The sequence below is a fragment of the Protopterus annectens genome, chromosome 2.part0, assembly GCF_019279795.1.
Source record: "Protopterus annectens isolate FY-2018-M chromosome 2.part0, PAN1.0, whole genome shotgun sequence".
In the NCBI taxonomy this organism is placed as follows: Eukaryota; Metazoa; Chordata; order Ceratodontiformes; family Protopteridae; genus Protopterus; species Protopterus annectens.
In genome coordinates, this window is record NC_056728.1 from 434528487 (window position 1) to 434555207 (window position 26721).

Genomic DNA, 26721 nt, shown 5'->3' on the forward strand with positions numbered 1-26721 from the left:
AACTCTATTTTCATTGTATTCCAGTCACTAGCTATCCCTTCTGAAGAAATGTACATCTTCCCTAAAAACTTTCAAATCATTTCTGTAAATTCTTTTTTGACAAATAAGTAGGAGAGTACTAGTGTCTGTTTTACTATATGTCCGGCATCTTTATTTTAATCCTTATTGGTATGTGATCTGAAATAATTGCCAAATTTGTTTTACAGCAGTCAGTCAAATACCCATGCCGCTTTGAAGTATAATTTCTATCCAGTCTAACCCAGTTATTATTACTTGGAGTGTAATATGTAAATTCTGTCTGAGCCTTCTGCTAATAATTTTTCATCTTCAAAAAAAAAAAAAGTAATCTTTGTGGTATCCCTGAAGTCTCAAACAACCCATTAAACAAGTATAGTGGGTCCAAAAGCAAAACAGTGTAAGAAACTTCTCTGTGTGGAAGATTTTCAATCCATACATATGTAGTTAATCACTGTATATGAATCAGATCAGACAATGGTAGTAGAAGTAGCGAACTTAAACTCCTCTTAAGTAAACAAAAATAATAAAAATATATAATTAAAATATTGTACAGCATTACCAACTATTCAAAAGTAATCCGGTCAGGGTAGGCAGTCTGTTTCCAATCGAAAATCCTTTAATAAGTACACAGACAAGCAATTCAAGTAAAACAAAAATAACAGAGTAATAATTTCCTCACAAGCTTTCTACACACACACACACACACACACACACACACACACACACACACACACACACACTTTTTATCAGGGAAGGGATTGGTTTATTGTGGTGTAAAAGTCGTATTGGTATACATGTTAAATTCACATTCCTTCCCCCATCAGTGTGACATTCGAGCTGGTCCTGCCCTACTTAGTAGCTGTCATAATAATATAACCCTTATGTACTTTAAATAAAATTAGTAATGTTGTTGTACTCGTTCCAAGTATTTTTATATATGTCTTCAACTATCTACCTTTTTTGTTATATTTTCCCCTTGAGGTTCCCCCCGGCTACGTCATCAGTATTTTATTTAACATTTGTTTACCGGGAAACTCTGACTTGGAATGAAGCCAATTTTCAGTGCAGGCCCAGGGAGAATCCCTCCAAACTCGAGCCTTTGTAACGAGTGAGGAAACCAGAAAACCCACACGAATGCAGGGAGAACATGCAGACTCCGCACAGAAGGCACTCCAGCTGAGAATCTAACCGGAGAACCTCTTGCTGTGAGGCAACAACACTTCCGCTGCACCACTGCTCCATCCAGTTTCCAGTTCAGTTTCCTCCCATAAGTAATACTCCCTGGCAAAAGCTAATTATTTCTCTCAAGCTCCATAGTTGTAGTTTTAGATGAAATATGTGTACATCCCCGTGTAATCCTCCTTCCCTTCCAGTAATCCCTAGTTACCACAGAACAATTATTATTTTCTTTGTTTTCTTCTGTCACTATTGGAGCCCTTTTCACAATATTATTATTTATCTTGTACTTTCCCTTAATATTCTGCCAAATATCCATTCTGAAATTCTTTCTATACCAAATTCATGTGATAATTTCTATCCAAATGTGTGTCCTCTGTCATAGCTATTTGTTCCCTACAATTCTTAAAATAATTCAGTACCTGGTTTTTGTCTGTACCTACGTCATTCACATTCCATGATAAAAACTAATAAGACCGTCATCGTGATAGGGAGGCTATTGATTTAATTTATTCTGCAGGACAGTTCTTTTGAACTTGCAGTTTACACAAACACATTAATGCACTTATGTTTCTTATACAAATGCCTGAGAACACACTCATCAGTCTTCTCTTGATTAAATACCAGCAAATGTGGACATACCGTCAACTGCTTGCACTTACTGATGGGAAAAAAATAAGTTAATAGCTTTACAAAAGCAAAAATAGTAGCAAGCTACAGATTTTCATGCTTTCCATGTTCTAGTGTGTTTGCTTAGAAAAAATCCATTGGTTGTAGTGTAGATTAAGAACATTAATATATACCGCCGCTTGTATGAAACTGAGAAATTATTGTATTTTAATGCCCATATAATATGATCTTATATCACATATAATGTGATCACTTTCACATCCCCCCAGCAGCCCTTAGCCAGTCTTTCTTGTTATAGTGTACACCCTGGATGCATTACAGTCCAGAAAAAGTACTTTCTCAATTTAAAATCACCAGTATAAACACCTCTCACTGATGAGACACACCTCATTTCAGATGTATATGCATTATTCTTGGTAAAATAAGTCTAACAAATTTTTTTAAGTAAATTGCATGCTAAATTCTGTGTAGGCAAGACCAAAATATTTTCTACTACTAACAGTTGCATCTTCAGTCCCTTTATTGTACTCTAAACATTAATGATAAATTGGGAATTATGCTTTAGTCATCCCACCAGCTGAGCACAGTTATCAAGCTTCCACTTTTTGCAGAAGCATTGTTTCCATGTTCCTCATCATCTCAGCCATTCGGTGTTAGTTTCTGGTTAATGTTCAAGGTACTCCTGATTTTTTTAGTCAGCTTATTTTTTATTTCCCCGTCCAGTCATTTTCATGTAAAGTTTTGACTGGGAGGCTGTGTCTGTGGGCTTTGCTGTTGTCAGAAGAATAAGAAGCAGAATTCCTTTCAGCTTGCTGCCTCACTCTTTGCCAACTAAATTTTTTTTTTCCCTTAGCCTGTTCTGCATCCAAAAATGCATTTGATCCTCTAGGACAATGTTATAAAAACAGCTGGATATAGTATCTGATATCTCCCACCTGTTTCTGGATGTCCCTTGATTGCAGAGATAAACATGCTTCTTTTCTGACTGGTGCACAGTGAATAATCATTTTCTAGAAACACTCTGGTGACCATGATATTTTTCCACTTCTGTGACTGTTTAAGGAGAAGTTATTTCTGCTGATGTGAATGTGTGCCCTTTCAGTTAAGAAATCCTTCTTCAGAGTATCATTTCATTTGCTTATTTCTATTTTTATAAAATTAGTACAGTTTATTCCTTAACCCGCGGTGGTGGTGCTGCGGTAGCGTTGTCGCCTCACAGTAAGATGCTGTCCGGTTCGATTCTCAGCTAGAGCATCTTCTGCGTGGAGATATGCGTGAATGGGCGTACCTTCATTGAAGGTTGTGTGTCAGGGCTGGTAACTCGGCACGTAAAAATCAACTACCAATCATTAGCGGACTGGAGTTCCGCTGTGGTGACCCCTAACCGGGAAAAGCTGAAAGACACAAAGTACAGTTTATTCCTTCCAGTTTCTCTGATACAGCAGAAAATCTTAGGTTTTCTCTGAGTGGTCTGTCTTCTAACTCAAATTGAAACAGTTCTTCACGAGAAGCCTCTTAGCTAGACGGTCTTCTCTTCATTTTAACCTCTGATTTCTGTAGGTTTATCAGCTTGTCTGAATAGATATTTAAAGCTTCTTCTACTCCTTCCAAGCATTTGTCATTTGAGTTTAAAATATGAGACACTGGAGGAATATAGAAACAACTATGAATGCATTCCAAGGAAAAAGAGAAATAGAGGATAAGCCTAAGGTGAAAGAGACTCTGATAGGTAGATAGCAAAATCCAGGAAATGGTCACCAGATCCATCAGAGTTCTTGGGTCCATTACCAAAAGCACGGAAGCAATTGGATCCAACAGTTGTTTGGGTCCATTCTCTAATGCCTCTTCCCAATTTCTCACCAAAAATGGTGAGTCCCGGGCTCCCTTCTCCTTTCTTGCAGGACAAGCACTCCTCCTGACCTCTTTCAGTGGCTTCATCTTCAAAGTCCTTCCATTCATTGAGGGGACTTAGTGAAGCAGATTTGCAGAGGTTCCCCCAGATGCTGATCCAACTGGGAGTTGTCCTGGCACTGTCCCCATTGGGCACAGGCCCTTCTACCCCTCCACTGTTTTTTCTAATTCCAGTCCAACTCCAGTGTCCATGGGTCCCAGAGCACCTACGTCAGAACTGGAAATCCACCAGATTTCACTCCAGTGGTATCAGATTAGGATAAGTCTTGCAGCTGAAACATGTGAGGCAAGACTCAAAGGATTGAGTTGACTTTGAAGCTTTCAGATCCATCTATCTCCCTTGGGACCTTGGTGCTCAATAGCTTGGCACCATTTTTTGACCTTAGAGCTGGGGTGGGTCGGAGCAGAGGATGTTTCTCCTACATCTCTTCTAGACTGGAGGAGTGCTTCTTCAGCTCTAATTGCGACCTCAACTTCCAAGGCATTTGAAACGGTTCTTACCAGACCAAGAGTAGAGATGTCTGTTGTGCTAGATTCCATCCCGACCCCTTTTAGATACTGTTTCCAACTCTACACATCCAGATTGACTGGGACAGTCAGCCTCACTTAGCCTTGGAGGTGCTTGCCATGCAAGTACCCAGTCTGAGTCTGACCCTTCCTCAGAAGCCCAAATGATGCAGGGTCCTAGGAAACAAATGTGTAAAAAGAGACATTTGGACTCTTCTCCATCGTCAGTCATGAAAGACACAGAATTGGATGATTGTGAAGTGTGTCCCCTTGATCTCCTCTGGAAGACATTGCCTTTGGTGATACTCTGGAGTTAATGAAATAGCAAGGGGGTTGTTCTACCAATAAATCCTTTCCTGTAGAGTCTGTGTTCCTTGATGTGTTTGAGGCTGGCTCTTCTACCTCTTGGGTGGTGCCACCCGCTGATAACCTCGTAAATGTAATGGCACAGTGGACATAGAAGTATCCCAATGTGATGGAGCTGATTCAGAGGAAGCTGGACAAGATATCAGTCTCCCCCAAAAAACAACGCACACTAGAGCGGTGGTACAGCGGTAGCATAGTTGCCTCACAGCAAGAGGTTCTCCCGTTCGATTCTCAGCTGGAGCGCCTTCTGTGTGGAGTCTGCATGTCCTCCCTGCAGTCGAGTGGCGTTCGAAAGACGTGTAGAATGGGAGTGCCTTCATTGAAGGTTGGGCGTCAAGCTGGCACCTCGGCACCCATAAAAAATCTACTGCCAATCATTAGCGGACCGGAGTTCCGCTGTGTCGACCCCTAACTGGAAAAAGCCGAAAGAAAAGAAGAACTAGAGCAAGGATCCACAGATAGATGGCATGGTTGTGGAGGCAGGCATAAAGAAGGAACTCTTGGAGGAGAGGATATCTGTGAAGACATGCTTCCTAAGAGACCTGACTAAGGAGCTCACCATGTCCCTCTCTGGTAGCTTACCTGTGAACATCCAGAAATCAGTTCATTCTCAATTGCCTACCCTACAATTGATGTCCAGTGTGTTCATGCATCTGCTTTCTAATGCAACTTATGGTACGGCTAGAGTAGGAGACAATTATGTGACTGGGTGGAAGACTTCAAGGCTTCCTTCATTAACACACCTTTTTATGGTTGAACTCTCTTTGGACTGAAAGTTAAGGACTCTTATACAAGGAGCGAACAAGAAGATAAGACCCTGTCTACCATTGGAATACACTTTGTCACCCCTCAAAGGATCCTTCCTAGAAACCAGAAGGGGGGAGAAAATATGGTTCCACAAATCTCAGGATTTTAACCAAGATGCTGCTGCGGACGGACCCCTCCCAAGGTGAGGGTGGATCAGTTTCAACAGATGTTGCCTAAGGGCTGAGGTGGACTGCAGAATCATTGATTTTACAGTAATTTCAATGAGAAATCCTATCATTGCCCCTGAAGGGTTGCCTGACTGCTACACACTGGAGGCATTTGTGATGTGCTTCTTCCTGCACCCTCAAGCCTGGCAGGCCATCACACAAGATATGTGGATTCTGAGGATAATCACCAGAGGCTACAGTATTCCCTTTGTTTCCCCTCATAAGAAAAAGAAAAGTATTCCCAATGTAATGCCCAGTCTGATGCACAAATCTGTTGGGTGTACTTGTGAATGCATGCTTACTCGAATATTTTCAAGAACTGACAGAGCAGAACCGGCTACTGTTTAGTGGAAGTCCACTGCCCAGAATGACAGCATGCCCACTGAATTTGTTCTTGAGTGGGCTACTTAGGTTTGTTAGGCTGTCAACTTAAATGGCTGACAATATGATTAAGAGATGAGCTCCTACATCTAAGAAAGTTTTCACTTATTATTGAAGTAATTCGATCAGCTATATTTTGTGTCTTATAGAAGAATGACATGTAGAAGGAGATGACAAAACACATATTGATGATACAAACACATTTTCCAGTTATGTCCACTTCAATTATAAATGACTGGAGCAATGTGGAAGAAAACTTATTGGATGAAAATAGTTGCACTGTTTTGTTTCTGAAAAACAATACTGACTGTTAATATTGACCAGCTGAATAACCTGTGCTGCTTTGAGTATCAGAATTTGTTAAATTTTTTTTCCAGTACCTTACCAATTTGTTAACATTAACGGATAATAGTATTATTTATTTGATGATAGCAGTAAAGAAATATCACTTCTTGCTTTGTTTGTTTTCATAGGCCTTGATTCTGAAGTTGTAATGCGAAAAGATGCCACTGAAGTGTCAGCAAATTTAAAAAATATTACAGTTTTAGATTCGGATGAAAAAGCTTTATACAAAAAGGTAAACTTGTCTCTCTTATTTTGTGTTTAGGAAAATGTAAATCAGCATATTTTAAAAACAACTTTTGAGTATGTTGTAGGGCTTTGAATTTTCCATTTGCGCAGCAACTCTGCCTTAGTAATGGAATTGGTGGTTTAGATAATGGAGTTTTTTCTTGACAAAGTGCTGTCTACTGATGACTGTTGTAGCTAGTCTGGCACAGTAGCTTTTAAAATGTTTAGCTGCTAATGTTTTATGTAGAAGTTTGTGTTGATATACATATACACACACACACATAAATATATATATATATTTATATATATATATATATATATATATATATATATATATATATATTTTAAAATGTTGTTTAGCTGCTAGTGTTTTATGTGTAACACACACACACACACACACACACACACACACACACACACACACAAAACTTTGATAAGTTTGCTGCATCATTACCTGCCGTGCACAAAGTCTGTGTCAAAGGTATTGTTTCCATTGTTTCTCAAGTATCTAAGCATACTTTAACAAGTGCCTTGGAAGGGTCCAATACTGTTTCTAGAAATGTAGCATTATCAGTGGAGATAAGGAGGTGTGTTTGGTTGCACAACCAGAGCTGTTCTGATGTGGTAAAAATGAGATTGTGAATGCATTGCTTGATTCTTATTGTGCGTTTGATACAGCAGCTAACCAAATCCTTAAACACTGGGATGATAGAGATAAACTACTGTAAGAGGTGTTGAAAATATTCCATATTTCAAGTGTCTCTTCAGTAAGCAGGATAATCTTGGTTGCCCAACAGAAGTCCAAGATGAACAAAACACCAAGGCACCAAAAGGAAATGGCAGGATGAGAATGCCACCAAACTTAATGAGGGATGTTCTTTGTGTTTCACTGTTGCAGTCATCACACTTGGCTTATCTGCCTGCAGGTAGCCCTCATTCGGCCTGAATACCAGAGTCTTAGTATTTCTGTGTCGGATGCTGTTGCTTCTTCCATGACGTCAGGTCATCAGGGGTATAAAATAGGCAGCCGACGCCATTACATCAGTCTTTCTTGCCGAGGAGGAGCCAGAAGCAGAAACAGTTCGCAAGTGCCGGTCAGCCGCTACCTGAAATTTTCATTTTCAAGTTTGTAATCCTGAAGTCTTCTAAAGCTAAGTACCCCGTTGGGGATCCTTTTCTTTTTTTTTTTGCTCTAACCAATGTCAGAAAAAGTTAACAATTGTCTTGCCTGTGGAAAGCAAATACCTCACAGAGATTTTCATTCTTACTGCGTCATCTGTTTAGGCCCAGACCACGGTGTCCCTCGCTGTTGGTTTTGTGCCTGGTTTAATGCCTGAACCATTCGTCATCGAGCTATCTTTGTCGCTAAATTCTTTCGCTCTCATTCTCTGTATTCCAAAATGTCTTCGGTAAGCCATCCGACTACCAATCTTCCGAAAAAATGTAAAGATAAAGACAGAGACAGGCCGCATAGGTCCAAAACTGCCGACGACTCTTCCGTTAAGCTAGTCATCAGTCCACCGGTACTCAATGAGGTGTCTTTGCAGTCCTTGATGCCCGCTTCTGTGGATTCGCAGGCCTCTGCTGAAACCCATTCGGAGTCCAGTATGCCGTGAGATGCTTCTTTGACTATGGAACCTGCGGATGTCTCTACCTTGGATGGGTCCGGAGCCACTGTGCAGGCACCAGCTGCTGAGGGTGTACTCCGACCTACCGATGTTCAGATCAAACCGACTACTTCGTTTTTAGCCAAAACTACCGAGTTTCTTAGGTCCAGAGTATGCAGTACACCTAGAAAACCGATGACCAAAGTGCATGCTCAAGCTCCCTTGCCACAAAAACAAATGCTTAGAATGGCTGAAGACCTTATCACCCTAATTAGGGGAAGCCAGCCTTCCCCTGCTAAAAGGCAAAGAATTGAGTTTCCTAATGATTCTACAGACCAGGAGTCCGATGACTCTGACCCTTCTGATTATCAGGACATGCCCTTGTCAACCTATGAGGATTCAGATGCAGTGGATTCCATTCCCTATGCCTCCCCTCCAGAGGATTTTTCTTTTGGTGAAACCTTGCATACTTTAAAGAGAGCATTTCTGCTGGGAATGCCAGGACTATCCTCAGTCCAAAAAGAGACTCAGAGAATTTTTAGAGATGCCTCAGCACAGGTCTCCAGCTATACCCCCTGTCCGGGATGTTGTAGATGATGTTTTTATGGAATCCAGTTTTACTCCAGATACATTACCCCCGGCCCCTAGGAAACCTGACAGACACTACAGAGTACCTGATTCCCACAAATTTCTCTTCAAGAATCCTACTGTTGATCCAGAGACCATTTCCTAGGGACCTAAAGGTATTAAGGCTATTACAGCCAAAAATCCTACCCCTTCGGACAGGGATTCCAGAGCTTTAGACAGCTGGGGTAAGAAGGTATATACCTCTGCAACTCTTGCCATCAAGGCATTGAAATGCCAGTTTCACATGTTGAAGTATCAACAACATATTATGGAACTAGTTAAACAAAAAATGGTGTTACTTCCAGATTGTGCAGAAAATAAAGATTTACAAGAGCTAATATATTCTGCAAGCCAAGTTAGTAAGCATACTTTGCACTGTGGATTTGATGCCCTAGAAGCTTCTTGCAGGGCTGCAGTCACTGGGTCTGTACTGAGAAGGCATGCTTGGCTGAAAGAACAAACATTACCAGATCATGTTCTACAACAAAAAGAAAAAAAAAATCTTGCTTTTTTCCCACTTTCTGAAAGTTAAGAAAGTTCAGTTACAGATTTGCTGTTCTGAACTGTTTGGAAGTTTCTAGAAGGCCAGTGCTTACTTGGGCTAAAGGGAAGTCTGTGTGTTCACCAGTGAGAGTGGTTAACACTGAACAGGCTGCCTGTCCCTGGAGGAGTGGTTACTACCTAGAAGCTGTAGTTTTATTGGCCATTTTCGGTCAATTCTAAACTCCTTGATCTCTCTCTCTTAAAACCCTACAACTCTCTTTTTGCGTGGTTTTGCGCACTGAGCAGCGTCGGGCAGCGCCGCCTAAACTGGTTTAAACTATTCCAGGCTCCACAAAGTCTGCTCTTCACTTTTTCACTTAGAACTGTTCAAACTCTCAAAGTAATCACTCTATTCTCTTTCTAAAGCCCTGCACTTGCTCAGCTCTTATAAGGAAACACTAACTAAAGCACTACACCCTCCTTGACTTCTCATAAGTATTAGGCTCCCGATTGGTCCTTCCTGATCAAGTGAAAAATCAGTTCCCTTCCCTAATCTGACCAGTAAAAAAACAGTTCCCTATATTAATCTGGTATGTCCAAGGGTCAGTTTCAAGGTTACTCTCTAGTCCAGCTGGTGAATCTGGGAATTTTGAGGCAATGTTACAATTGCCTTATGTACACAGACAACCCTCTCCTCCTTCCAACAAACTCTAATACATGTGAGAGATGCAGTTACACAGCCAAACTGGAGGCAGAGCTCTCTCAACTCAAGACTGGCACAATCAGTCAGGAGGAAAAGGTAATCACCCACACCACAAATCCATTCTCACATAGACCTATTGCATCTGCATACCCAACACATAAACACACAAAAACATACTCAGAGGCTCTAAATAAAAATCTGCCTAAACAGCAAAGACCTCCTAAGCAGATATCCAAGCAACAGCCACCCCTCAACAATACCCACGAATCACATATCTCACAAAATCAGTGTGCCTCACAGTCACAGCCCTTAAGGCCAAACAACACACCAAATACACTTGTTATAGGGGACTCTGTTGTCTGGCACACTGACGTCCCGCTCACCAGACTGAACAAGGAGAAGGTCACTGTAAGCTGCCTGTCGGGTGCCAGGATCCGCCTCATAACGCAAGCACTCAGGTCACTCCAAAGCAAGTACAAGTATGACTCCATCATTGTCCATGCTGGTGTGAATGACCTGGGACGTACCTCCCTGGACTACATGAAAAGAGACGTAGAGGAGCTCTCAGACCATGTAGCCCAGGCTGGTATGACCCTGACCTTGAGTAGCATCTTGCCCTCACCAAGAATGATGCCACAGTATAAAGACAAAATGATCAGTTTCAACAATTGGCTAAAGTATTGGTGTCATTCAAAGGGGATCCAGTGTCTGTCAGCCTGGGATGACATGCTTGACAAGCCACGTTGCTTCGCTAGGGAAGGCTTGCACCTGTCACCCTTAGGCTTTCGTATACTGGCCAAGGCTCTTGCCACCCCCATAGTGCCTTTTTAGGCAAGGCTCAAAGGACAAACCCACCGCCATAGACAACCCAAGGATAAAAAAACTAAAGGTAATGCTACTCAATGCCAGAAGTCTAAACCTCAAGATGCACTTTTCGAGGCTCTCCTCAGTATGGAGAAAATCGATGTCTGTGCAGTAACAGAAACCTGGTTCAAGGCTCCTGAGAGTACCCCAGCACTACCAGGTTATAACTCATACCATGCGTTTGCCCCAAAACTTGGACGAAGCACAAAAGGAGGGGGAGTATCTATATTCATCAAAGATACCTACACCTCCAGGTTAGTGGCACTGCACGAAGCATCGGAAACCATCCATGTGCAACTAACAGCGGGCAAAACTGCCTTTCAGTTTGTAGCCTGCTACAGAACACCCTCCCTATTACAGGAACCCCACTTGGCATTCCTGAGAACACTGGAGAATATGAAGGTCTCTCCAAACACTATGTTATTGTGACTTCAACTACCCAAACATTGACTGGGAAAACTACTCAAGCCCAAACACCCTCGCCCAACGGTTCCTTGAATTTATAAACTCTAACGCAATGGAACAACTGGTCACCACTCCCACAAGAGGGAACAACATATTGGACCTGGTCATCACAAACATGGGGACTCTATGTTCCTCACCAGAGGTAAACCCCTCATTGGTAAGATCAGACCATAAACAAATTTTCCTGGATATCCATTTCCCGTCCTCACCCCCAGCCCAAGGAAATCACTGTAAAGAATTTCTCAAAAGCCAACTTTGCACTTCTCAAAACTGAGGTGGAATCCTTCAAAGCCCCTAGGCCAGAGGATAATACAGCCCAATCCGCAGAATCCTTTACAAATGCATTCTATGAGCACCTGCAGGAATGCATGGATTGTGCTATCCCAAATAAAACCAGGACTCACTTCTCCAAAAGCAGGAGACCGGTCTGGTGGACCCCGGCCATAAATAAAGCTATACAGCAGAAGGAGGAAGCTACTACATGACAGAGCAAAATCCCAAAAAGGGAAGGCATCTCTGATTAGTATTAGCAAGAAACTTCGATCCCTCATAAAATCATCAAAGGCCAGTTTCGAAAGAAAAATTGCCCTAGACACTAAAGATAATCACAAAGTCTTCTTTAGTTATGTCAGGAACATGGGCAGAAACTCCCAGATATGCTCTGAATTGTTGCATAACGGTACAAAATATACCGAACCTACAGACATAGCCAACATCCTGGCAGACAGATTCAGCGCAAACTCCCCCCCCCCTTCCCCCCCAAAGGAGCAAATGCCTATCCCAACTGAATGTAACCTCCCTGAACCTACAGACATAGCCAACATCCTGGCAGACAGATTCATTGCAAACCCCCCCCCCCCCAAAGGAGCAAATGCCTATCCCAACTGAATGTAACCTCCCTGACATCACAGATGCACAGGTGAAAGCTGCCCTCTCCAAAGCAAAAAACACAGCATCTATGGGACCGGACTGTGTCCCAGGCTGTGTCTTACACGAGCTCCAAGAAGAACTCAACCCTCGCATTGTCACTGTTCAAACTTAGCCTTACTACAGGATATGTACCCAAAGAATGGCGTACTGCTACAGTGGTCCCACTCCGCAAAGGTGGTGCCACAACGGACCCCGGAAACTATCGCCCCATAAGCCTGACTAGTCTGGTCTGTAAAGCTATAGAGCGTATTATCATGGAACTCATAAAGACATTGGGAGCCTCCAGACACTGGACCCTACCCAATTTGGCTTTAAGGGCAGATCTTGCCTCTTAAACCTAGTTGATTTCTTTGAAACCGTTACCAAAGCCATACATGAGGGCAAGGTAGTCCACACAGCCTACCTGGACCTCACAAAAGCCTTCGACACAATACCCCACTCGGGCATCATAAATAAGCTTACCAGCTTAAATATCAAACCCTATATCACAAGATGGGTTGCAAACTGGCTCAGAGATAGAACCCACATGGTCAGAATCGCAGGTGCCATGTCCCAATCCAAACCAGTTACAAGTGGCGTCCCACAGGGCTCAGTTCTAGGAGCTCTCTTGTTCGGTATATACTTCTCTGAGGTTCAGGCTAACACGGGGGGATTATGGCTGACAAAGTTCGCAGATGACTGCAAACTGGGGGCCATAATCGAATCTCCAGCTGACACAAGCATCCTCCAAAAGGGTCTCACAGAGACTGATGCTTGTTGCCAGAGCCACGGCCTCAAGCTAAATGCTAAAAAGTGCATAGTCATCCCCTTTGGGAAAAACAAGGTGCCCACAAATTACCACATAGGTGGTAATCCATTAATCTGGAAGAAGTAATTAGAGATTTGGGGACCAACGTAGATAGTAATCTCTCCTTTGATAATCACGTTGCCAAAGTGGTTAGAAAGACCTTTTATACAGCCCACCTTATCACGAAAGGGTTCACATCTAGATCAAGAGAGGTCATTGTGCCCCTCTACTCGTCACTCATCAGGCCCATAATTGAATACAATGCCCCTTTTGGGATGTACCTTACCCGACACCTGCAGCAACTGGAGAGACCCCAAAAGTACCTCACCAAGAGGATCATGGGCTACAAACAGATGTCCTGTGCAGCTCGACTAAAGAAACTCCAGCTCTACTCAGTTGCTTACCGCCTATGCAGAGGCGATCTATGCCTGACGTACAAAGCCATGTCAAACCCAGAATTAATGGACATGCTCCACCTCAAAAAATCCAAGTCCCTTAGAGCTACGCGCTCCAGGGACCTAAACCACAGCACAAAAATAAATAGGACATGCTGGAGGGACAGATTAATTTCGCAGAGGCTCCCCTCACTCTGGAATAGAATCCCAATTCATGTTAGACATAGCCCCTCGCTCACCCTCTTCAAGCGAAATATTGACGCGTGGATGGGAAATTGCAAATTCACCCCTGGGATCTCTTCTGTGTCCCTGCTAGACAGAGGCACAGTAAACTAATCTTAAAAGGGTACCTTCTGTGACCTACTTTACAGAGGCATAGTAGGCTAATCTAATAGGGAGGCGGAAGCCAAATGCACTCTGGCTAGGCTTATAAATGCCTTAGGGCAGATAGCCTAGTATCTACCTATGAACCTATGTCAAATCCAAATTACTAGACGCTCCTTTAAATAAGGACTGTTTGTTTGGCACCAGAGCAGAAGAAGTTCTTAAAAAGATGGAAGAAAAAGCAAAATCTATGCAAACTGTCAAAGAATTCTTACAAGTGCAGCCACCTAGACTCAGTAGGCATTGGCTTTCAAAAAACTGGTCCTTTCCAGCCCCTTCCAGGCCTTCCCATACCAAACCCAGGGGAAACAGGCCACCCCCAGACTACAGTCTCCAGGGTATGCAGAGATCTAAACAATGGAGTGCCTTCACTTCAAAAACAGGGTGTGGTAATGGTTATGGAAAAAGCTCACAGTGACTTTTCAATTATCCTTCCCAGCCCTGCCCAATTACTTGTGCCCCTAGGAGGAAAACTTGCCCTTTATGCAAAAAAACGGGATGTCCATTACTTAGGACCGATGGGTCGTAAACATTGTATCCCAGGGATACAAATTCTGCTTCCATTCACTGCCAACCCCAAACAGGTTTTTAGACCTTCCTCCAAACCAGTGGGCAGAGGCTCAAAAGCAAGTACTTTTCCCTGCTCCATATCAGAACTATTCATCCTGTTCCAGTAGAACAAAGGGGTCAGGGCTTCTACTCCAGACTTTTCCTGGTGCCCAGAAAAGAGGGCTCTTGGCACCTAATCCTGGATCTATCAATTCTCAACACCTTTCTGGTGGTCCCAAAATTTAAGATGCTTACCCTGCAACAAGCTTCTTCCTATATTAGCCAAGAATGCCTGGTTAGTCACTCTAGACTGAAGCTTATCTGCACATCCCCATAAGGGAGTCATGCAGAAAATATCTACATTTCAGGGCAGGCTCTATGCACTATCAGTTCTCTGCACTTCCCTTTGGCTTATCTACTGTGCCCAGAGTATTCGCAAAGTGCCTGGCTCCAGCCATTGCATACTGCAGGCAAAGGAATATCCAAATTTTCTCATACTTTGACGACTGCCTGATTCAGGCGGACAATCAGGAATTGCTACTTCAGCACCTGGCATTTGTAAAAAGCCTTCTCACTTCAACGAAAAAAAATCACAACTGGTGCCCAGTCAAAAGATTGTATTCCTGGGAGCAAGCTTGGACACAACTTCCCAGATGGCTTTTCTCACTTCAAAAAAACACATCTGTCTGACAAGCTACTTCAAACAAATGACCACTAGAACCCAGCTATCTGCAAGGAAAATACTGCAAGCCTTAGGGTTCATGGCCTCATGTATTTTGCTAATTCCATATGCAAGACTGCATATGAGGAAACTTCAGTGGTACTTAAAAAGTCTTTGTGCCAACATTCTCAGGACCTGGAAACAGTCAATGTTAAGTTGTCTATCTCGCCTTCATTCTTGCTGGATGGGTTCGGAGCCGACCTCGGCTCCGACTCGGCCACTCTAAAAGCTCGAGAGTTGGTTCCACCGGCTCGAGGCTCCCCTTATATCCCACAATGCTAGGCGAGAGTTACCTCAGATCTCGTTTGCCGCTACAGCTTCGAGGTTGGTTGCTTCTACCGGTTCCTGGTGAGTTTTAGCTTTTTCTATTAAAAGTTACTCTTTTTCCCCCTTTTTCAGTTTAATTCTTCTTAAATTAGTATAGTTCATAGAACTTTATCCCCGACCCTAATTTTTCCCGTTTCTTGTTAAAAGAACCTTTGGTTCTTCCCTTGGGCCTTAGGCCTTCTCTTCCCTAGGGAGTGTTTGTGTAGTTTACTATAATTTGCTACAGTTTGTTGTACTTTATTTTTAGTATCTTTACTAAAATTGTTATTCTGACAGGGTATAACTGGTGTGTTTGAGTGTGTGTTTCTGTTCACCAGTTAGGCTATGTCAAAAGAAGCAAAGGTCTCCGGATTCAAGAAGTGTGATGCGTGCTGTCAGAAAATGTCTCTGACAGTCGCTCACACTTCTTGTGTCTATTGTCTGGGGCCTTTGCACCTGCAGGACTCCTGTGCTGTTTGCCATGGCTTCAGCCCCAGGGTCCTGCAGGAAAGAAAAAACAAGCTAATTCTGAGAGGCTTGTTGAAGCCTGAGGATTCCCTGTCTGTCTCAACAGGGAAACCCTCTAAGGCATCGAGGTCTTCGGCTCCGGCTTCTGAGCCGAGACCTCAGGTTGTTCAACCTTTGCCTTTATTGGCTCCGGCTGGAGCCGATAAGGCTCAGTCCACAGTTTCTGTGGCTTCCTCGGCTCCGGCTGGAGCCAAGGTTATCGAGGTACCCGTGTCGGCTCCGACAAGATCTTCGGAGCCGACAACCAGAAAGAGGTCTAGGTCACCTTCTCTTGGCTCCGTTCATTCGGCTCCAGGTTCTCCCCTGCTGTCTGAACGGAGCCAAAGGTCTCATTCCTCTAGGTCATCGAGGCTTTCCGATCATGACCTTCAGAGGGTGGTGAGTCGACTACTCAAGTCCGAGGCACTAGCCCAGATGCTTCAGAGCCCGACTCATCAGTCGGTGCCTGCCCCGTCCATCAACTCTTTCCTCCTCGACTCTTTTGAGTTCGGGCGGGTCGTGTCGGAACCGAGACTGTGGTCACCTCGGGCCGAGACAATTGTCTGCGGCGCCGTCGTCGGCTCCGTTTCCTTCCGTGGAGGAATCTCGGCGCGGACTTCCCTCGTCGGCTCCGAGGGTGAGTGGCATCGGACCCTTGTCCGACCCCCTCTCCCTCTCGGTGCTTGGCGTTAGTGAGTTCGGCTCCGACATCGGCCTCGAGCCATCACTGTCGGTGCCGAGGGGTCCTTAGCTCCTCGGGCGGGGACCTCTGGCTCTGCCTGACAGGGGTGCTTTCGAGGTCATGCGGAGTGTGTTAGAGCCTGGCTCTACTCCACAGTCGGTTCCGTCAGCCCCTCCCTCTATGCTGCCTCAGGGCAAGTCGACTCACTCCCTCATTCCGGACCGCAGAGAGCCAGCTCCTCAAAAGCCCCTTGGGATTTCATCCTCTTCCGAGGCCTCTCCTGATTTGGCAGAAGAGCCCCTCGGAAGGAAGTGCAAGAGGAAGCACATTGACTCACCTGAGTCTATCACGTCGGACACAGATCTGGATGATTCTGAGGGTTCCCCCCGTTCCCCTTCTGAAGATGTCTCATTTGCAGACATTCTGGAGATCCTTAAACAGAGGGAAATTGGCCAGCCCTCAACCCTTCAGAGGGCGAATCTGTGTATCTTGAGGCGTTTGGCTCGTCCTTCCACCTCCTGGGTGTCCCCCTTGACCCCCTCATGCAGGTGGTAGCTAAGAAGGCATGGGCGGCTCCTGATTCAGTGGACCCCACTCCCAGGAGACCCTCAAATTCATCACAGCTCCATCAGACAAGCAATTTTTATCAAAAGGAGTTTCTGTGGATGCTATGGTGGTAGCTGCCGCCACAAAGAAGGAACTGGCTGATCCTTCAGTGCCTGTCCATCCACCTAACAAGGAATCTAGGTCCATGGATAGGTGCGGAAGCGGATGTTCTCCTCAGCGACTTTTACCATGCGTTAAGCTGAATTACCTGTGCCATTTCACTCGTCTTCAAAGGGACTTGGTCAAGGAAGCGAGTGAGATGTTGAAGGACCCTACAGCTGCGGGTTTCAAGAAAAATGAACACGCAGCTGGCTATCCTTAATTCCATTTCCAACTCCTCCATGCGCCTCCTCTTATGCGGCCGATGGAGCGAGCAGAGCCGCAGGAACAGGGGTAGCCTTACGTAGGCACGCCTGGATGCGGCTATGCAATTTTGGAACCTTTCAAGGCGTCTTTCACGAACTCCCCTTTTGATGGATCATCTCTTTTGGTCCTCAAGTGAAAGAAACCCTGACTAGGTGCGAGACTGATGGCAAGACCCTTTCTGCCGTCGGAGTCCGTTTTCGACTCCTTCTAGGCCTTACCCCAAAGGCCAGAAGGGTGGAAAGATGTGGTTCCGTAAACAATCTCAAGGGACTTCGCCTGACGCACAGAGTCGGTTCCCGCCAGAGGCAGAGGGGAACAACAATGGTAGACGCCGCCCTAGAGGCAGAGGGGTCCGCAGAACCAGGGCAATCGAGAAACTTCCTCCGATAAGCCCTTTCAGCATCCCTGAGGTGTTGCCCGACTGCCCATCTTCGAGGCAGTCGGGGAAGATTGTCACTGTACCCAGAAGCCTGGCTATCCTTGACACAAGACAAATGGGTACAGTCCATCATTTCGAAGGTTATTCTATCCCCTTTCTTCGTTTTCCAAATCAGTCAAAAACTCCCTCCCAGATCTCCCACCCGCTCAAAGCCATATAGCCGCTTTGGAAATTTCAAAACTGCTTGCAAAAAGAGCTATTCAGCCAGTGTCAGCAGACCAGCAAGGATCCGGAATCTACTCAAGGTTCTTTTTAGTTCCAAAGAAAACAGGGGACTGGAGACCAATTTTGGATCTCAGTATCTTGAACAGATCGGTCAAGAAAACAAGATTTCGGATGGTCACGCTGCAATCCATTCTTCCCCTATTGGGAAAAGGAAACTGGATGTGCTCTATAGACCTTCAGGGCGCGTACTATCACATAAAAATGAACAGGCGCTCCAGAAGATTCCTCCGCTTCAGGCTGGGAACCAGTCATTTTCAATTCAGGGCCCTGCCCTTTGGTCTCACCACTGCCCCCCGGGTGTTTACCAAATGCATGGCAGTGGTAGCTTCTCACCTGAGGCGACAAGGATTCCAGGTGTTTCCATATTTGGACGACTGGCTCCTCACAGCTCCCACCAAGCATCTCCTTCTGATGGCCAGAGATTACACTTTTCGCGTCTGTCAAAAATTGGGTATCTCAATAAATTGCGAAAAGTCTGTTTTGTCGCCTTGTCGTACTATTACCTACATAGGCGCAAATTTAGATACTGTAAACATGTCTGCAACACTAACGAACCAAAGGATATCAGACATTCAAGATTGGTGTCACTACTTCTCAACAACAACAGAGCCAAAGCCAGGTTAGTTCTAAAGGTGTTGGGAATTATGGCAGCGGCCATACCTCTCCTCCCATTGGCCAGATACCACATGCGGATCCTTCAGTGGATGCTCTTTTCTCAATGGTCATACCAGGAACTTCCAATGTCTCACACCATTATGATCAAGCGTGCAAAAGCATCTCATGTGGTGGATGTCTTCCCCACAGCTCCTGTTGGGGAGACCATTTGTTCCACCTCCTCCGGTTGCTACTCTGACAACGGATGCCTCCCTGATCGGGTGGGGGCATTATCAGGGCAGGACAGTCCAGGGCACATGGCAACCAAAGCGAATGCCACTTGCACATAAATGTTCTGGAGATGAGAGCAGTGCTTTTAGCGTTGCAAGCCCTTCAAGACTCTCTTCCCTTGGGAACGATTGCAATCCAGACAGACAATATGTCTGTAGTGTGGTACATCAACAAACAAGGCGGAACCAGATCATACCCCCTGTGTCGAGAAGCACTCAGACTGTGGCAATGGGCGATTTCTTCTCAGCGTTTTCTGATAGCAACGCACATCCCCGGGAAGTCCAATCACATTGCGGACAAGTTGAGCAGAGCTATTCTTATGCCTCACGAGTGGTCTCTGAAAGACTCTGTAGTGAGAGAGATATTTCTCAAGTGGGGTCAGCCTTGCTGCGATCTTTTTGCTACTCCCCAAAACAGCAAGTGCAGAGAATACTTCACTCTATTCCCTTTACCAGGCCAACCCAGCAGGGACGCACTAGTCCAAGTTTGGCCCCGGGGACTTCTGTATGCATTTCCTCCTTTCCCACTGATCTCTCAAGTAATACAGAAAGCTATCGCTCAGAAGGCCTCATTGATCCTCATTGCGCCTTACTGGCCTCGACAAGTGTGGTTCCCCTTTCTACATCGATTTCTTTTGGAGCGACCGTGGAACCTGGACCTAGTTCCAGATCTTTTGATCCATCAGTCGGGTCAGCTTCATCGCTCCCTCCCCTCTCTGAACCTCACTGCTTGGTTCCTCCACTTCCAACAGTAACCAGGCTTCCTCAATTATCTCACTCTGTTAGAGATATTTTGATAGCTTCCCACAAATCTTCCACTCGAAAGATTTATTTGAGTAAGTGGAAACGCTTCTCATATTGGGCACAAGGAAAGGACATAGATCCTTTCACGCTTCCATCCAACTAGTCCTTGATTTTCTTGCTGAACTCTTCCATGCAGGTTCATCTCCATCTACTCTTAAGGTTCAATTGGCGGCTATTTCTAATTTCCATGTGGGTATTTCTGAATCTGCCCTAATGTCCCACAAACTCTGCAAAGCCTTTTTGAAAGGAGTTTTCTTCTCAGACCTCCTGTCAGAAATCCTCCTTCTCCTTGGGACCTAAATTTAGTTCTTGCTTCTTTGATTCTTTCCCCTTTCGAACCTGCAGCTTCATGTTCCTTAAAGCTATTATCATGGAAAACTCTTTTCTGGTGGCTATCACATCAGCTAGAAGAATTTCAGAACTTCAAGCACTCAGTTGTCGTTCTCCTTACCTTGTGTTCCATAAGGACAGAGTTTCCTTCGAACTAACCCGTCCTTTTGCCTAAGGTGGTTTCAACATCAAATCTAAACCAATGCATTGACCTCCCTGTTTTTTCCAGAGTATTCAAATAGGTCTGAACAGAAATTACACTACCTGGATGTTCATCGTCAATTAAGGTACTACTTGGACAGGACGAAACTATTCAGAAAATCTGATCAGCTGTTTGTCTCCTATGCGGAAAGCAGAAAGGGACTTCCAGTTTCAAAGGTATCTTTATCCAGATGGCTAACATCTCTGATTACCCTTGTTTATGAAATTAGACACCAAGAACTGCCTAATAAACCTAAAGCCCATTCCACCAGAGCTTTGGCTACTTCTCTAGCTTTCCAAGACAGACTGCCTATTGACACCATTTGTGCAGCGGCTACTTGGGCTACTCCTCACACTTTTATTTCCCATTATAAGTTGGATTTAGCTTCTAGGCATAGAGCTAATTTTGGTTCCACTGTTCTCAGGAGTCTGTTCCGTTAGGCCACCGGGACAAGGTGCTAGGGCGGTCCCATCCAGCAGAATGAAGGCGAGATAGACAACTTAACATATAGAAGTTATGTTCTTACCATAACGTTCCATGTTAGTTGTCTTCTTCTCGCCTTCTTCTTCGTCCACCCTCCTTCCCCTGGCCTGGACAGACCTAGAGGAGTTGTGATCGTGACCTCTCTTTCTACCACCTCTTTCTTAGTCATATGCTATTATGCATATTTCTTGTTTCAGGATATAGGTCACCCCTTTTCTTCCTGCTGTTAGAGGTGGATTCTGTTTCACTGTTATACTGTTTTTGGTATAAGCTGGGTTAGCTTACAAACGAGATCTGAGGTAACTCTCGCCTAGCATTGTGGGATATAAGGGGAGCCTCGAGCCGGTGGAACCAACTCTCGAGCTTTTAGAGTGGCCGAGTCGGAGCCGAGGTCGGCTCCGAACCCATCCAGCAAGAAGAAGGCGAGAAGAAGACAACTAACATGGAACGTTATGGTAAGAACATAACTTCTATTTCCTTTTATACCTTGTCTAAGGGCAGAGTTCCTTTGGTGGGCAGAAGCATGCAACCACAACAAGGGACTGTTTTTTTACTCAACCTCTCGCCACCTAAACCTTGACAATAGACTCATCAGACTATGCATGGGGGGCTCACATGGCAGGCAAATGCATTCAGGGCCACTGGAGCCCAGGGCAGATTCATCTGCACATCAATCAAAAAGAGATGCTAGCTGTACATAATGCTCTGACAGCCTTCAAATACCTAATCCTTCCAGGAAAACTGCTTATAAAAACAGACAACACCACCGTCATGTGGTACATAAATGGGGGGAACCCATTCTTACCCACTCTGCAGGTTAGCCATGGCCCTGTGGAACATAGCCTTGAGCAACCAAGTACACCTTCAAGCTCAATTCCTGCCAGGCAAACAAAATTCACTGGCAGATAAGTTAAGCAGGAATCTCCTAGACCCACACGAATGGAAATTGGAGTCCAGTACCTTCAATCTTCTGATCCAGAGGTGGGAGACACCGGAGGTGGACTTCTTTGCCTCTCCCGAGAACCACCAGCTGAGCAAATACTGCACCAGGAACCCTCACAGCAGGGCCTGGAAGGTGAATGCCCTATCCTTTCAATGGGAAAACCTCTCGGTTTATGCCTTTTCCCTCTGCCCCTTCTCTCAAAAGTAGTACTCAAGATAAAACAGGACAGACCAAGGGCAATTCTTATTGCCCCAGACTGGCCATGCCAGCACTGATACCCACACTTACGCAGCCTGACAGCAGTGCCCCCCTGGCACCTTCACCAGACTCCTACCCTGGTGTCTCAGCAGGAGGGACAGATTTTGCATCCATAATTGCAAACCCTAAACCTTGCAGCCTGGCTTATCCCTTGAGTACCCCACCAGCAACCCTCAGCAAACAGGTGCTGGACGTCATTCTTGAAGCCACATGGCCTAGTACTAGGAAATCCTATGCTGAAAATTGGAAAAGATATTGTTCTTGGAATCGGTCTCAAGGGAAGGACACAGCAGTGCCCTCCCTACCACTAATCCTGGGTTACCTAGCAGAGCTACTCCACAAAGGCCTAGCCTTCCCCTCCATTAAGATTCATGCCTCTGCCATCTCAGCTCATTATAATACTGAGCCACCTCTATTTTCTCACCCTCTCATCAAACAGTTCTTGAGAGGGGCTAACAACATAAGGCCCCCTAGGAGAACACCCACCCCTGCCTGTGACCTTAACTTTGTACTGTAAATGCTCACGCTTCCTCCTTTTGAACCTGCTGTCTCAACAGAGTTAAAATTCCTCTCTTGGAAGACAGCCTTGTTTTTAGCCATAACTTCAGCAAGAAGAGTGTCTGAATTACAGGCACTAATGGCTGTGGAACCCTTTATTATTTTCCATGCTGACAGGGTTTCCCTCAGGACTAACCCATCCTTGATGCCTAAGGTGGTGTCAAGTGTGGCTTTAAACCAATCCATCCATTTGCCAGCCTTCTTCCCTAACCCTCAGAATAAAGGGGAAAAGATCTTGCACTCCTTGGACATGCACAGACAGCTCACGTTTTACCTTGATAGGGCTAAGCTTTTCAGAAAATCTGACCAGCTGCTATTCAGCTTTGCTACATGGGGCAGAGAGTAAGGTCATTTCAATACAAACCATTTCCAAATGGATAGCACACTGTGTCCATTTCTGCTACAAGCACCATGGAAAACCTACCCCACAAAGGATCAGACCACATTCCACTAGGGCTACTTCCAACTTTACAGCATTTCTCATGGGAGTCCCTACCAGGGACATTCTGGAAGCTGCAACCTGGAGTTCTGTACACACCTTCACCAAGCATTACCACCTATCTTTTCTAAATCCAGGGCTGGATTTTCTACAGCAGTCTTGCAAGACCTACTAGCCAGCCCTAAACCTTCTTGACTGCCTCTACCCTTTCTCTATCTAATGTCTATCTCATTACAGTAGAATCCATAACCTATACTATCTAAACCTACTACTCTCTTTAAAGGATGGTGACATCCACCCTAACCCAGGGCCCCCAACTACTCCTTTTTCTCCCATCAACTCCAAAATATGTCCTACCCAAGCCTTTTCAAACAGTCTAACTCCCTTTTTATTGCTCAACTTAATATACGCAGTATAAACAATAAAGTAACTCAACTCCAAGCCCTAACTGAAATCTACTCCTTTGATATACTCTGCTTAACAGAAACTTGGTTAAAACCTACAACCAAAGACAATGAGATCATCCCACCTGGATATAATATCCTAAGACTAGACCGAACTTCCAAAAAAGGTGGAGGAGTTGCTGTCGTATATAAACCTAGCTTACAATTAACCACTCATAACTGCAAACCACCTCTAGACTCCAATGCAGAAATTCTTATCTCCAAACTTCTTATTAACAATGCCAAATCCATCTATATCGTTTGTATATATCTACCTCCTGGTAATAACATAGCAACCATGGAAAATATACTTTGCTGGCTATCCCAAAACCTGCCTCAAGAAACCATCATTCTAGGTGACACAAATATTGACTGGACCTGCTTCTGCAGCAACCTCCCCTCAAGCCATATAAACCTATATGGGTATTCCCAAACCATTACCTCCCCTACCAGGATAAATAAATCCAACAAGAAATCAAGCTTATTAGACTGGATTCTCATTAATCATCTTTCTCATACTTATGACTCAGGAACCCTCCCTGATGATTTAAGTGACCACTCTCTTACCTATATCATCAGACATAAAACCAACTTTCCCTCTCCAACATCCATTAAAAACATCAGATCTAAAAAGAACTTTAACCCTGAACTTTTCCAGATGGAACTAATAGCATGTAACTGGTCACCCTTACAAAACCTACCTTTAGATGAAGCCATTAGTTACTTTAACTCCAACTTCCTTGCCATCCTGAACCACCATGCCCCTACCAGACAAATTAGAGCTAAAAACAAACATGCTCCATGGCTCTCTAAAGAAACCAAACTAAAAATCAATGCTAGAAACAAACATTGGGCAAAATGGAGAAAAACTCAAAACCCTATACACCAACATACCTTTAGACAACTAAGAAACCAAACTAAAAAAGCTATAATATCTGACAAAAAAAAACTACTACCTCCTATCCCAACAAGCCAGTCAAAACAAGCCAAAGAAATTTTGGTCTAGTATCAACCAACTACTTCATCCAGGTCAATCCACCACTCCTAACCCTCAAAACACTGAACACAAAACACCAATAAATATAGCCAATGATTTTAATACCTTTTTCACTGACACTATACAGCCACTAGCTAGTCAGCTCTCACCTAACAACTTTACCTACTAATAAAGCAACCTCTCCCCCTTCTTTTCACTTTCAACCCATCCCAACATCATATATACTGACCCTTCTTCAGAAATTGAAACCATGCTCTCCCTCAGCAGACCCAACTACCTGCTGAATTCCTACAACTAGCCGCTAAAGCTATTGCCTATCCAATATCTATCCTGATCAGTAGAACTATTACCAAAAGTTATATCCCTACTTTATGGAAAATTTCCCATATTATCCCTCTCCACAAAGGTGGGCAATCCACTGAACTCTCCAACTATCGTCCCATTGCCCTCCTCTCACCTCTGGCAAAGATCATGGAAAAATGCATTCACAGACAACTACTTCACCATCTAACACAAAATAATTTACTAGCCAACTGTCAGCATGGTTTTAGACCTTCACATAGCACCACTACTGCCCTTCTTTCCTTCAAAGATAGTATCAACAAACACCGCAATCTAAACAAACTTTCTTCTGCCCTATTTATTGACTTGTCTAAAGCTTTAGACATGGTAAATCACCAAATTCTCATCACAATACTAAAATCCCTGTCACTTGATACATCCTCCATAAAGTGGTTCCAGTCTTACCTTGACAAAAGACAACAGGCCGTACAATGGCACAAGTCTCTCTCTACTCACTTGCCAGTCAACGTTGGTGTCCCCCAAGGATCCATCCTTGGACCTCTACTTTTTTCCATTTTCATCAATGACCTTCACCTTGCCATCCCCCAAGCCACATGCATACAATATGCAGATGACTCTACACTGATATGCTCAGCCCCCTCCTCTTCTGAACTTCTCTACCTTACCCAACAAGTCTTTAACACAGTTGAGCAATGGTTCACACATAGATGCCTTCTCTTAAACCCCAAAAAGACTAAACTCCTCCTTTTCTCTCCTACTAGAAAATCCCCCCCATTGGATTTCTCAGTTAACTCTACCAATAAAACTATTATATCCCCTGAACCTACCACCAAACTATTAGGAGTCACCATTGACAATAATCTGAACTTTGATATCCATATAAACAATACTATAAAAACTGTCAACAAAAAGCTAGGCTCTCTATATAGGATAAAATCATTTCTCCTACCTTCAGCTCGAACCACAATAGCACACACTCATCTAATCTCTCCTCTTCTATATGCCACACCTATTTTTACTAAACTATCTAAAAATAGTCTCAGCAAACTGGAAATGTCCTACAATAACATTGCCAGATTTGCAACAGGTAACCCATTTAGAACCCATCACTGCCTTAATTTAAAACAGCTAGGATGGCTTGAACTACAGAATCTAATTAAATACCATCAACTAACTATAGCTCACAAAACCCTTTACACACCTTCCAAAACACCTATTCTTTCCACACTAATCACTCCCTATAAAAACCTAGATTCCTTAAGGTCTTCTCAGAAACTTCTAGCACATACTACTAAAACAAACAACAAGGCTGGTGACTCGCTTTTTTCTAATATAGTTGGAAAAGCCTGGAATCTCCTACCAAATGAACTCTCCACACTTCCCTCACTTTCCTGTTTCAAAACAATCTGAAAGTGCATCTCAAAACTCACTGGTTATGCCCATGCTCTAAACCTGACTAGCTCAAGAGGTACTAAATACTCTGATCTTCCCATCCCATCTACTCATCTAAAGAAACTTCTTCCTTATAAAACTAGTTCTACTAACTATCTCTAGAACACCTAATCTATATTACTTTCATTTGCTGTGACTGTATTCTACACTGTAAATTTTGGGATTTTAACTGCATTCTTTGTTATGCCCGTATTCTACACTGTTAATTTTTTACTATGATAACCTGTAATTGGCACTGTAAATAGAATTTATTTGTCTTCTATATCCGTAGATAGAATTGTGTTAAATTCATTGTCTTACCTAGGAGCTTATCTCCCCGGGTCTCTACTGAAAATGGACATGTATCCAGTTAGACTAGCCCGGTAAACAAATGTAAAATAAATAAAAATAAAAATTCTCAGCTTTGGGAATCAACCCAAGTTATGACTGCAACAGTGAAACACAAA

The 26721-nt window shown here is 44.0% G+C and overlaps 1 protein-coding gene across 2 annotated transcripts in view; it reads left to right on the forward strand.

The window, feature by feature from the left end:
- Positions 1–26721, forward strand: part of VPS13A (vacuolar protein sorting 13 homolog A) — a 4910496-nt gene that overhangs the window by 2523126 nt on the left and 2360649 nt on the right. For both annotated transcript variants that reach the window (XM_044060868.1, XM_044060869.1), the window contains exon 31: positions 6437–6540. In XM_044060868.1, the coding sequence (XP_043916803.1) occupies positions 6437–6540 (104 nt within the window). The remainder of the gene's footprint in view (positions 1–6436; positions 6541–26721) is intronic.